Here is a 14243-nt window from a genome sequence, read left to right on the forward strand (position 1 = left end):
GGTGCAGAGTGTGCTGGATTGGCGGTTAGGGCTCGCACCAGCGGTTTGTTGCTGTTTGAGCAGAACCACTGCTCATGGGAGTCCCAGTCTTTAGATGAGCAAGGCAGTCATGTCCTCCGAGGTTTGAGGTTGCTGACCACAGGAGACGTTGGGATTTAGCAGGAGCAGGATCGAGGGTTGGGGTCAAGTCATTTAGTGTCATCCTCTTGTTAGCAGCTGCACGGCAGGTCTTCTTTCTTCTTGTTCTTCTCGTTTCGGAATTGGGATCTGAGGAAGGAAGGTTCAGGGTGCCCCCGAATACTAAATTTAGGGGCGTTCCAGGTAATGGGTCCCTTTCCTGGGGTGAGTACAACCCTATCCTGCCACTCTACAGTGGGAGGGGGGAAGAACCCTGTCTGATTGGGTAGGGCTCCAAATCGTCAAGATGGCGAGAGCCCGGAGTCATGCTTCACCTCGCCTCCCCCACCTGAGGGGTGGGGTTGGCAGAGGCTAGCACACCCCCCTTTCCTCACTTAGGTTTCCCCACCTGTCTTCTCGCCAGAATGGGGGTCAGAACCAGTGGGGGCCAGTTGCTGAGTACAGCAGGGTCAGACTGATTTGCATATGGCCATGTCTGAACTGTTGTGGCAGAGTGGGCTAAAGAACGGTGATGGATTAAACCCAGATATTTTGACTGGGTGTGAGTGTTTGATTGGTTCAGATGCTCCGTCCATCACCACCTCCCTTTTGTACCGGGTTGCAGCTTAGGCAGCCTCTCAGTCAGGACATGGGTTGTGGTCTAGTTTCAGGGGGCAACTCCAAGTTGCCCTCTGCCAGTGTGGGATTTAATGTACAATGCACAACAGTGTGGATTTAATGTGCTGAGAAGTTGGATACCAAACTTTTCAGTCTTCAGTGTAGCCATTTTGGTGCTGTGGAGTTCGTGATGACGACCTCCCAGCACCATATACTCTTAATGGCAGCACTGCACTTACAGTGCCCAGGAATGGACCTGGATACTGTAGGGGTACAGGGCTCATGCACCTATACCCACACCACTGGCATAGGGCACTCAGCTAGAGGGGTGAGTGAGGTATGCCAGGGCAGTGTGTAGATGGCATGGCACATGTGCCATGTCGACTTTGTTTTGTTCTGCACCAAGACACTCAGCCTGCAAAGGCAGTGTGTGTGTGTGTGTCAGGGAACAGGGGCCTTAAGGGTGGCACAATAAGTGCTGCAGCCCTTAGGGGTCTTCTCTAGTCACAGTGCCTTGGGTACCATTCACCAGGGACTGATATGTGGCCAGAGATGCCAATTGGGTTTAGGTTTCAATACAGTTTTAGGGAAGGAACACAGGCCCTGGGCACCTGATTGTCAGGAGCCCAGGACGCACACAGTCAAAGTAGATCAGGCGCGGCATACCATGCAAGAATGATGGCACTTTCTCACAGGGTCTTATTGCTTTGCTGCACGGCGTCCTCTTCATTCGTCTTCTTAGGTTGCAGGAAACAGAGGATCAAGGTTCAGGGGGTACCACTAAATTTAGTATTTAGGGGTTCCCCTGAACCTTGATCCTCTGTTCCCTGTAACTCCCCTAAATACAAAATTTAGGGGAGTTACAGGGATTGGCGGATGGTAGTTAATGAGCTACTTGCCTTTAGGGTGACTACACCCTTAGAATGTCCCCTCCCTTTGGGGAGGAGGCATCCCCCTAACCTGATTGGGCTGAATCCTTCCATTCAAGATGGAGGATTTTCAAAGGAGGGGGTCACCTTGGTCCAGGGCACCTTAGGTGTGGTCCTGGCAGGGAGGGGACACGGCACCAGACTACTAATTGTCTCGCCAACCTTGCAGCCAAAAGTGGGGCTTAGTCAAGAGGAGCAGGCATCTCCAATATCTAGAGAAATACTGGCTAGCATATCAAAGTGCATTGAGGCTCACCACCCTGAATGCAGTTACTGCTTTTGGGAATGCACAAAGGTTCCCACCTCAGGGGGTCAGAAACAGGTCTGTGTGGCAGGCTGGTGCAGACCAGTCTGCTGGACACGAGGGATTTGATAGTTTCAGGGGGCATCTTTAATTTGTACTAAATCCAACACTAGCATCAGTGTGGGCTTATTGTGCAGAGGAGTTTAATACCAAACACCTTAGCATTCAGTAAAGCCATCATGACGCTGTGGAGTTCGTAATGACAAACTCCCAGCCCATGTACTCAATATAGCTCCACTGCACTTACAAGGTATGTGAATGGCACAGACACTGTAGGGGCACATTGCTCATGCAGCCTGTGGGATAGTGCACCCTGCCTTTAGGGCTATGAGACCTGCTAGAGGAGTAACAAACCTATGACAAAAAGCAGTGGATGGTGGGCATGGCATACAGGGATGTATGCCATGTAGACTTTTCGGTTTTGTCTGCAACAAAACACAGAGTCTGCAATGACAGGGCACATGTGCTAGGTGAGGGGCCTCGGATGGTGACAATACATGCTGCAGCCCTTCGAGACCCTCGCTGGTCATAAGGCCCGTGGTACCATTTGTATCTTTTACAGGGACTTACAGGTGAACCAGAGGTGTGCCAATTGTGGAAATAAAGGTACAGTTTTGTGAAAGAACACGGGCACTGGGAACATGATTGCCAGGTACCCTGTGCACACTCAGTCAACGTTCATCAGATATCAGGCAAAAACAGAGGGGGAGGGGTTGGCCTTGGGGGGGGGGGGGGGGGGGGGGGACGTTGGAGTTAACAATGCAAAAAGGGGCCCTACCCTATCAGCAAAATTCCTTAAATAAAGCTAGTCTGGAGTCAAAGAATGTCAGTCCCTGCATTAATGAGTAGGTGCAACAAAAAACTATTTATTTAAAAAAATGTTCAGGAACATCCATGCTATCACACCCATAAACCAAAGAAAACATACCTCTGCATGTGCTGATTGGGACAATTCCAGCTCCTGGCGCACACAGTCGTATTTAGTCTGGCATTCAATCAGTGCATCAGTGGAATCTTTCCGTAGCTTACGCAGGGCATGTGAATGGCCAGTGAAAAATAGGTCCATGGTTTCCTTATGACTTTCCACCTTTTAAGAAGAAAATCGAGAATGTTACCACATGATGACAAGGATAACAAGTACAATAAAATAACCTTCAAATGAACTATTAAGACCAAATTTCAAAAATGTTTCAAACAGTTGTGAACACCTCTGACTGGTGTTAAACCTCTGTGATTTCAGAAACTCATGTTATACAAATACCACGTAATGAATACACAAGTGTGACTACCTCTTGATTTAGGACAAATAGCTAAAATACCAGCAGATTCACCTACTTTTGATTAATCAGACAATTCAATAATATAAGTTACTTTAGTGGACATTATTTCTGATTCGAAATGTAAAATGCATTAACCTTGCCTCCAAAAAAACAAAAATACCACAACTACCTAAAGCACAAGTTACTACTTGTGTAACGATATATCTGTAAGAGACATTAGTTAGTGATAGATTCCTTACCATAGAATATCCCCAGATGTCAGGCTGGATCCGGAAAGATTTTTAGGTCTCGCCTGTCGATGCGCATGCGCATCGAGCAAGCGAGACTATAGGGGCTCATCGACTCTTTATCTAACTTGCAAGGAATCGTGGCGATTCCTTGCAGTGCCCGTGACTTTTAAGCTCAATGCGCATGTGCATTGAGCTTAAAAGCGCGTGCACAGCCGCCCGCATTCCTCCGACACCTTTGAAGTGAAGCTTAGCTTCACTTCAAAGGCCCGGCTTCTTCACACCCACATGCCGCTCTGCCCCGCTCCGCCCCCTCCCCTGAGTCATCCTGCCTGCCCAGACTTCTCCTCCCCCCTACTTACATCCCGCTTTCACTTGTTTTACTTACTCTTGTCCCATATACACATATTCCTTTGGATAAGCTATGTAGCGCCCGCCTCCAACAGCCCCACACGTTCTCGGGGGGAAGCTGACATTATCTCCGCTCTTTGTTTACACTGGGAATTCTTGTTCCCATGGTTATCATGACTCGCCACAGGCCCGTCAATCGGCATGCCGAACGTTCTTTGTAACACGCAGACCGACCAGCCGATTTGAATCGTGTATGACGGGGCACGTCGACGGGAGTCTCTCCTCGTTTTCACCATTGACATTTTACCCCATCACACGTTGCTTTCCATTACTCTTCCAATATAAAGAATCTCCCTACTGAGCCAATGGATGACACACCTCTCCAGAGGCGACACGCTCACACGCTTTGGGATCTGCTAACACTGCAGGACCCGGCGCCCACCAGCCCCCTCGCACCCCTTGTGAAGGGATATGTTGGGCATTGCTGCTGGTTCGTTCCAGCATTGACATGCCTTACTTTGCACTCATGCCCAAGTGCGCTTTTTTTTGTTTGTTATTTACCGGCCCCCGTTCACGCATGCACACCATTTGGTAACGTGCATTCCGCAATGTGTGCATTACTTTTGCATCATCTCCCATTGTCCCCATCTCCGGCCCACCCCATCATGCACACCACGAAGATCGGCTAATCCGTTTTAAATTGTACCACCTTTCTTCATACTTAGATCTCTATTATGTATATACCTTTCCCTGTTCACCCATGTATAACGTATTGAGGGCCTTTCTCGGCTAGGACTTTAGACCTACGGAGTTGCCGGCCGCTCTACACTCATTGTCCTCCACTTTTTGATGTCTCTGATATTCCATATGTATTATCATGCCTCTCTTACTATGCTTTAATACTATTCAGACCAATTTTGAGCGCATCTCCTTCTTTCTTCTGACATCATTTCAACACCCTTTTGAGACCTTCCCACATGCGCCACCTCTGTTAGCACCATGATTCGAGCTCCCATCTATGCTCTTTTTTGTTGCTCAAGAAGCTCTCTAGTACCATGCTTACACATCTTCCTTGTTCCACAACAGTTCCATGCATGAGGCCCTTATCAAGGCGGCCCTCCAGAACTATTGGATGCATCATTACTCACCGCTGCTAACCCAAGCAAAACGGGTTCCGTCTAGAGATAGACCTACCACGTATGGTTCCTCACCACATTGGACATTTAGACACACACGGAAGATGGGATGCAGCGACCCTCAACCCCTCACTCACCCTCAACCCCTCACCCTCAACCCCTCATCCTCAACCCCTCATCCTCAACCCCTCACCCTCACTCACCCTCAACCCCTCACCCTCACTCACCCTCAACCCCTCACCCTCACTCACCCTAAACCCCTCACTCACCCTCAACCCCTCACCCTCACTCACCCTCAACCCCTCACCCTCACTCACCCTCAACCCCTCACCCTCACTCACCCTCAACCCCTCACCCTCACTCACCCTCAACCCCTCACCCTCAACCCCTCACCCTCACTCACCCTCGACCCCTCCCCTTCGACCCCTCCCCCTCAACCCCTCCCTCACTCACCCTCACCCTCTCACCCTCTCACCCTCACCCTCACTCACCCTCACCCTCACTCACCCTCACCCTCACTCACCCTCAACCCCTCACCCTCACTCACCCTCACCCACCCTCAACCCCTCACCCTCACTCACCCTCAACCCCTCACCCTCACTCACCCTCAACCCCTCACCCTCACTCACCCTCAACCCCTCACCCTCACCCACCCTCACCCTCACTCACCCTCACCCACCCTCAACCCCTCACCCTCACTCACCCTCAACCCCTCACCCTCACTCACCCTCAACCCCTCACCCTCACTCACCCTCGACCCCTCCCCCTCGACCCCTCCCCCTCAACCCCTCACCCTCCCTCACTCACCCTCACCCTCACCCTCACTCACCCTCACCCCCTCACCCTCACCCTCACCCTCACTCACCCTCAACCCCTCACCCTCACTCACCCTCAACCCCTCACCCTCACTCACCCTCACCCACCCTCAACCCCTCACCCTCACTCACCCTCAACCCCTCACCCTCACCCTCACTCACCCTCAACCCCTCACCCTCACTAACACTGAAACCCTCAATCACCCTCACTCTTACTCTCACTCACACTCTACACCTCACCCTCAACACCTCACCCTCACCCCCTCAACCCCTCACCCTCACTCGCCCTCACCCTCAACCCCTCACCCTCAACCCCTCACCCTCACTCACTCTCAACCCCTCAACCTCACTCACTCACCCTCAACACCTCACCCTCACACTCACTCACCCTCAACCCCTCACCCTCAACCCCTCACCCTCAACCCCTCACCCTCAACCCCTCACCCTCAACCCCTCACCCTCAACCCCTCACCCTCAACCCCTCACCCTCAACCCCTCACCCTCAACCCCTCACCACCTCACCCTCAACACCTCACGCTCAACACCTCACCCTCAACACCTCACCCTCAACACCTCACCCTCAACACCTCACCCTCAACACCTCACCCTCAACACCTCACCCTCAACACCTCACCCTCACTCACCCTCACTCACCCTCACTCACCCTCAACCCCTCACTCACCCTCACTCATCATCACTCACCCTCAACCCCTCACCCTCACCCACCCTCAACACCTCACCCTAACTCACAATCACCCTCACTCACCCTCACCCTCACTCACTCTCACTCACCCTCAACCCCTCACTCACCCTCAACCCCTCACCCTCACTCACCCTCGACCCCTCCCCCTCGACCCCTCCCCCTCAACCCCTCACCCTCCCTCACTCACCCTCACCCCCTCACCCTCACTCACCCTCACTCACCCTCACCCTCACTCACCCTCAACACCTCACCCTCACACAGTGCAATAGGTCTCAGAGGATTTTTAGTTAAAGCTTTTACAATTGTTTATGGCTTTTTTGATTTGTAATTCTTTAGCATTGGCTACAAGAAATAAAAATGCTAAAGATTTACAACAAAAAACCCATAAACAATTCTAAAAGCACTAACTCTAATGCTGCGAGACCTATTGCATTTCCAATGCTTGTTCTGCTTTGCAGTCCCTCTGCGTGCCAGTAGGTGGCGACCAGCGGCTCCGCGTTGGTCACTGGCATCGTGTGCGCCAAGATGACGTCACGGATTGTACTTAGGCTGGACCAATATGGCAAGAGGTTGTTCCCCCTCAGCCAGTTTGGGGTGGAGGTCGGTTAATACCGCCTGCTTATTGGGCAGTTACTCTCACACAGTGTGGGATTCGGTGGCAGAGGTTCTGCCTCAGTGCTCTGACAAGGTCCAGGCTGTTCTTTCCCAATTGATTGCGGAGGGCAAGGATGTGGCGAAATTTGCCAGCAGGTGCGGTTTGGACACTGCCGATTCGTTGGGCAGGGCGATTTCCACGACAGTGGTGTTGCGACGCCACGCGTGGTTGCGCTCCACTCAGTTCTCACCCAATGTCCAGGGCTCGCTCATGGACATGCCCTTTGATGGCTCCAGTCTTAGGCGACAAGGCGGACAATGACCTGGAGTGCTTGAAGTACTTGCCCGCCACGGCCAAGTCTTTGGGTCTCTCCATGAAGGACACTGCCATGTCTGGTTTTATTCCTTTCGTGGCCAGGGTAAGGGCACCCTAGCACGCTCCTGCGACCACCCCCATCACCTTCGTGAACACTCGAGGGGCACTGGTAAGGCCGAAGGGGAGCTCGGTAAACTGAAAATGCTCCTAGTCTACCATGAACCGCAGGTAGCGCCGGTGGGCCGGCAGGACAGGGATGTGGAAATAGGCGTCCTGCAAGTCCAAAGCCACCATTCAGTCTCCAGGGCTGCCAGGACCTGAAACAGAGTTAGCATCTTGAACTTGTCTTTCCGGAGGAATCGATTGACGTCTCGGAGGTCTAAGATGGGGCGCAGGCCCCCCCTTTTCCTTCTTGGGGACCAGGCAGTAGTGGGAATAACAACCACTTCCTACTTCCTGACCAGGAACGCGCTCGATAGCCCCCTTGGCCAAGAGGGCAGTGACCTCCTGACGGAGAAGAGCCAAATGATCCCCCGACATGCGGTGGTACCGAGGTGGCATGACCGGAGGGGAGGACAGAAAGGGGAGCAAGTAACCGTGACAGATTATCTGCATCACTCACTTGTCCGAGGTAATTGCACGCCAGTGGTGGAGGTGGTGACATACCCTGCCACCCACTGGCGTGGGGTGCTCCCTGAAGCTTGGATTAGGAAGGCTTAGAGGCGAAAGCAGTGGGGGAAGAGGTGGACTGACCTGCACGCTAGTTACCAGACCCGCCCCAGCTGATGCCGCGGCCACGCTGGGGCTGGTTCTGCACAGGCCTAGCAGAGAAGCGTGCTTGGGTGCCCTTACCCTGGCCACGAAAGGAACGAAACCCAGACGTGGCAGGGGCCTTCGTGGAGAGACCCAAAGACTTAGTGTGGCGCGCGAGTCCTTAAAGCGCTAGATGGGCATTGTCCGCCTTGTCACCAAAGAGACGGGAGCCATCAAAGGGCATGTGCATGAGCAAGCCCTGGACATTGGGTGAGAACCCAGTGGAGCGCAACCAGGCGTGGCGTCGCATTGCCACCGTCGTGGAAATCGCCCTGCTCAATGAATCAGCAGTGTCCAAACCGCACCTGATGGCAAACTTCGCCGCATCCTTGCCCTCTGCAATCGCTTGGGAAAGGACAGCCTGAACCTCCTCAGAGCACTGAGGCAGAACCTCTGCCACCGAATCCCACACTGCGTAGTAGTAACGGCCCAATAAGCAGGCGGTATTAACCGACCCCAACCGCAAACTGGCTGAGGAGAACAATCTCTTGCCATATTGGTCCCGCCTCTTAGAGTCCTTATCCGGCAGGGCCGAGGGAAAGGCACTCTGCGATGTTGAGGCCTGAATGACCAGGCTCTCAGGCATGGGGTGAGTGGTCAAGAAGGCGGGATCACCACTTTCTTATCCACCGGTACCCCCGAGGCCAGCCGCAACCAAGTACCCAAGAGGACTTCGGTAAGGGCCTCATTGAACGGGAGCAGCGGCTCCGACGACGTAGACACCATCTGGAGCACCTCCGTAAGGAGGTTGGTCTTAAGGGTCACCTTAGGGGGGTCGAGAGCCTCCGCAGCTCGACGCAGCACCATGGTGTAGGAGGCGCCCTCCTCCATAGTAGGCGGAGAGGATGCAACCCCCGGGTCCGAAGACACGACAAGTTCACCCACATCTTGAAGGTCATCCACCCAATCCTGCTCAGAGTCACACTGCTGCGCAAGGGGGTCCTCGGAGCCGTCCCCGTCCGGCTCCGGGGTAGCAGGAGTCGGCCGCTGCGACAGGGCCGGAGCGGGGGTCAGAGGCGCCGGTAGCGGCCCCAGCTGGGGTCGCGCTGGAGCTGCATCCCAACGTGGATCCCAGGCCGGGACAAAATGGTCCAGTATCCGGGGTAGGGGCTGGATAAACGGCACCCAGTGCGCCGCCTGTGGCAGCGCTGGGGCCGGAGCCAGCGGTGCTGCACCTTGGGCGCAGGGGCCAGAGCGGAGGGTGCTGGATCTAGTGGCTCCGGGGCTGGCGCCAGAGGTGGTACCGCCGGGCAAACAGGAACTGGACACGGGAACGCGGGGCCCGCAGGCAGGAGCCCGAGGCCAAAACAGGCAGTCCATGGCAGCAAGAAATTCTTGCACCTGTTCGGGAGTCGCCGACGGACCCGGGTTGTTGGACAACAAGGCAGCATCTGTGAGGCCTGCACAAATAACATGACTACCTTTGTCCTTCACTGGGAACCAAAAACCCACTTGTAGCGCCTGACACTCAGAAGGTAGCGTTGCAGAGCAGTCTGAGGCTTACTCAAGGGAGATGGTGTGGGCTAGTAAACGCCATTTGCAGGTGCACAAAAACAACACTTAGTAACTGATTGTCCAGTCTGTACTTTGCTTTATAACAGAGTACATTTATTAAACACACACACTACTCAATACTATGCACCAATTTACAAATATACATAAGCTGATGGAATTACTTTGTGACATTGCATAACGTCTCCACCCCCAACGCAGGGGGGAAGGGTCTAGTACCACCACTCCAAAGTATGCACATAATTTTGCCCTCCAATGCAATTAGTTGAACATAACCTGGAGCGAGGGCCCTGCGCACTGGCACCATCCCAGTGGCGTCCCCCACCCATTACCTCAACAAGCATTAAACAGGGATACACCTGCCTTGGTGACACATGACCCTGACCAAGCATCTCCTACTGACCCTAAAGTATACACCTCTACATCTTAAGGGCTAACAGTCTGGGGTCTTCACCTAAGCGCAGCATCAAGAATACATGTTTACGCACACTTTAGAATGACAATACTCATAACATTTGGATATCATTAACAATGAATTGCAATTACAGCCCCAAAAGGCATCCCAGATGATCACAGGATTATGCATATAAAGCCAAACATCCTAGCAGGAATGTCTGATACATAACCCCACTTTGCCTATGCCATCACCTTGCATCACTACTTCACATTACACATGACCTTAAGTCCCTCTATAAGGAACAACATTTGTAAAAGCATTTGCGTTGCAATTACACCTCTTCACCTCCAGGGGACGCCATTCTCCAGACATCCCCAACTCAGCCCTTCACTCCATGATGCAGTTGTCAAAACGCCCTCAGCTGAAGAACAAAAGTTCCAGCCCCGAAGGTGATAATGGTTGGCTGAGCCCTTCTGGGATTGGTTCCTTTGAATCCCCAAGACACTTAGGGTGGGACTTTCCTCTTTATTGCTGAAGGAAGACTGCGCTTCTCCAGCAGCTTCCCCAGCACCTTAGCACATGTGTGGTGGTGAGCCCGCTCTCCTGGGGCCACCACAAGCTTTGAAAACGCTGAATTGCCCTTGCAGGCCGGTCCTGGCCTGCAAGGCATTATGGGTGTTGCCGCATAAGTGATGAGCGGTTCTCCCGCTGCTTCGGGGAGAGCCGCGCTGTGGCCTCCAGCTGAGTCTTTGGTGGGTTGGAGTGTCCAGTCCCACCCGGACCCCCAGGTAAGTGTGACAGCACGGAGAGCCCACCCCTGGATGTTCTGCCTGTGTTTCAGGGGCCCAGTCCGACCCAGGCACCTCACCGCTCCTCCGAAACTTGCGGGTTGCTCTGTCCCACCCGGGCACCCTGCGCAAACTGCTGGGCTGAGGGTAGCCCACCCCTGGATGCCCCATGCCGGCTCCCTTCCGGCCCGCACCCCTGTGTGCGGCCGCGGGAGCCAGCTGGGTACTTCGGGTCTGCCCGCTCCGGTCCTTCTGGACTGCGGGGGCACTCATCCGACCGGTCTTCGGGGCCCGGGGATGGGGGCCCTGGGATGGGGTCCCGGCCCCCTCCGTGACTTCTGGCCCAGGGATGGGGTCCCAGGCCCACGGACATCTTCGGGGGGCGCGACGGCACTTCCGCGCATTCCGCAACAGCGGGGGGCCAGGGTGAGCTCCTGGCGCCTTCTTGGGGTAATTTTCACCGGGGGGGGGGGGGGGCTTTGGGCGCTCCCCGGCTCTACTTCTCCTTGGGGGCAGTCCCCAGGACCTGACCCACCCCGGGTGCATCTCTGAGACCAGCGGCAGAGCCCCACGCGCTTCGTTGTCTGTCTTTTTAGGGGTCAAAGGTCGCCTACCTTCCGGGGGACATATCTCAGCCCCTTGGGGGTCCGATCTGCCCCATTTTCACGTCTTATTGCTCCTGGTGTCGTCCCCCAGGCACTGGGAGCACTCTCCTTTGTCCTCCGGGTCTCCAAGAGGGGGCATTCTGCAGGGAGTGGTCTTCACTGGCTCCCTGCACCGCTCTTTCTCAGTACTTTTTAAAAGTTGAGTAGGGGGCTGGCAGAAGTCTCAAAATGGAGTTGTCCAGTGTCTCTGGCCACATGGCCTCTGAAACCAAACTCCTTCCCCCCTTGGTGCAGCCTGGTGCCTGGCACCCAGCGACAGCAGTTGATGGATTGGCTTGTAGCTCCACCTATCTTTTCTCCTTGGAGGGAAGATCTTCACTCTGGGAGGAAAGGTCATTAATCTCACCTGCCAGGGCCTGACCCCAGCTAGGGGCTCGGAGAAATATGACATTTCTGGATGACCCAAAAGCAGTAAAAATATGACTTTGGACTCTGCAGAATACTTCTTTTCACATCTGCTACACTGGCCTTTAGTGTGTGTGTGTGTGTGTGGAATCTGCAGGCCTTGTGGAAGTCATTTTATCCATGGGCCCCACATCCCCATAAGGGAATAATGAAGTGAAAACACTGTAAAACACACTGAATTTCCCTGGCATGTTTCTTTCCAGTGTATAAAGCCTATTCCATGTCACCACCCAATTCTGCATAAGTCCTGCGACACCATTCACTCTGTAGCTGCTCCTGGACTGCGCACGCTAGGAATCTCCCCTGCGCAGCCCCCACCCGTGTGCACACGCATGTACACATGTGTCTGCATGTAACCAGCCCGGTGCCCCATACTCCAGCTGCTGCGCAGCGGCCTAGTCAAGCCAGGGGGACACCAGTAAAATGTCCATGCAGTCTCCTTCATTATGAGTTCACTGTGGAGGAGTCCCAGATTAAGAGGCTCCCCCACACTAAAAGCTCAACAATTAGGTGCTCAAAAAGCAAATAATCCGGGCGGCCCCTAGTGCCAGAACCACCTTCTAACACGTGTACAGCGGGTTGGGCGCGGGACTCCCAGGCTCCGGAGGAGCCGTAAGGGCGGAACCCCTGTCCCCCACATCCACCTCCGGGGAGCAACAGGGGGACGTCAGAGAGCGAACGCGCTTCTTCGACTTTTTATGGCGTCGCTTACCGGAATCTGAAGGTGAAGCCCTAGAGTCCGAGGAGCAAAAGATCCTGTCCCGCGAATGGCCCCTAGACCAGGAGCGGCAGTGAGAGGAGTGCCGGACCTCCAGCAACTTCCGTCGCCACTCCCGTAACGCCTTCGGGGCCATGGCACGGCAGTCCCGACAAACCCGGGAGTTATGATCATGCTCCAGGCAGTAGAGGCAGACATCATGGGGGTCCGCCACCGACATATTACGGTGGCACGATCCGCAAGACTTCAAGCCGGGCATCCCTACTTGCACCAAGAGACCAGAAAAGGAGACAAAAGTCTAAAGAAAGTGGACAAAAAATGACAGAGGTTTGGCGCGCATGGGTGGCGCCTAAGTTCTCTCCGTGACGTCATCTCGGCACCCACGACGCCAGTGACGGACGCGGAGCTGTCGTGGAAATCACCCTGCCCAACGAATCAGCAGTGTCCAAACCGCACCTGATGGCAAACTTAGCTGCATCCTTTCCCTCCGCAATCGATTGGGAAAGGACAGCCTGGACCTCCTCAGAGCTCTGAGGCAGAACCTCTGGCACCGAATCCCAATCTGCGTGGGAGTAAGGGCCCAATAAGCAGGCGGTATTAACCGACCTCAACCCCAAACTGGCTAAGGAGAACAATCTCTTGCCATATTGGTCCAGCCTAAGTACAATCCGTGATGTCATCTTGGCACCCACGATGCCAGTGACAGATGCAGAGCCGCAGGACACCACCTACTGGCAAGCAGAGCGACTGCCAAGCAGAAAAATCTTTCCAGATTCAGCCGGACGTCTGGGGATAATCTAAGGTAAGCAATCTATCACTAACATGTCTCTTTCAGATCATTTGCTTTATGCATTGTCAGCACTTCTTACGGGAAACTACTTGTATTGGACCATCATAGCTAATCAAACATTTCTGAAAATAAGCATGTCAGTAAATTGAAATGGATGTACAATTAGATACAGCATAGAGGAGAGTACTCTTGATGTAATGAATTATATTTATAAAGGGGAACATTACATACAGAAGTTCTCTAGGCGCTGGTCTTGCTAAATCTTTATAGTATATAAGTTGCTCACTTTGGTAACGCTCTTTCTGGTGGCCATTCCATGTACCTGCAGGCTCCTAATCTTAAAAATCCTACTAGACACCATTCTGCATCCGGAAAAGGCTTCCATGGCACTCACTCCAGACATCATAACGGGAACCTATACCACATTTAACGATATGGAGCCACACAAAAGCCACCCTTGGGAACTGACAGTGTTTTGATCATAAAGACTTAGTAATAGCGATTCATAGTGGAGAAGAACTCCCCCTCTTTTCTCATAAGGGAGTATTAGAACTGCTCTATTTAAGTGTACTGTCTCAATTTTTAAGACTAGCTTTTTTTCTATAAATGCTATTGGGATGCTGACTGCGGCAGATGTGGGATGGAAGACGCTTTGCCATTCACCAGCAACATGCTCCAAGGAGTCTAGTCCGTTGGTCTAATGGTGATATTGAAGAGAGTCTTCCACCCGCACTGATGTGGAGTGTGGCTCCAGATATGGTGGGG

At 53.4% G+C, this 14243-nt stretch overlaps 1 protein-coding gene across 1 annotated transcript in view; it reads right to left on the bottom strand.

Moving 5' to 3' along the window:
• KIF11 (kinesin family member 11) overlaps positions 1 to 14243 on the bottom strand; it is a 246006-nt gene that overhangs the window by 89788 nt on the left and 141975 nt on the right. The window contains exon 17 of the mRNA XM_078643407.1: positions 2897 to 3055. Within this exon, the coding sequence (XP_078499533.1) occupies positions 2897 to 3055 (159 nt within the window). The remainder of the gene's footprint in view (positions 1 to 2896; positions 3056 to 14243) is intronic.

The sequence above is a fragment of the Lissotriton helveticus genome, chromosome 5_1, assembly GCF_964261635.1.
Source record: "Lissotriton helveticus chromosome 5_1, aLisHel1.1, whole genome shotgun sequence".
Taxonomy (NCBI): Eukaryota; Metazoa; Chordata; class Amphibia; order Caudata; family Salamandridae; genus Lissotriton; species Lissotriton helveticus.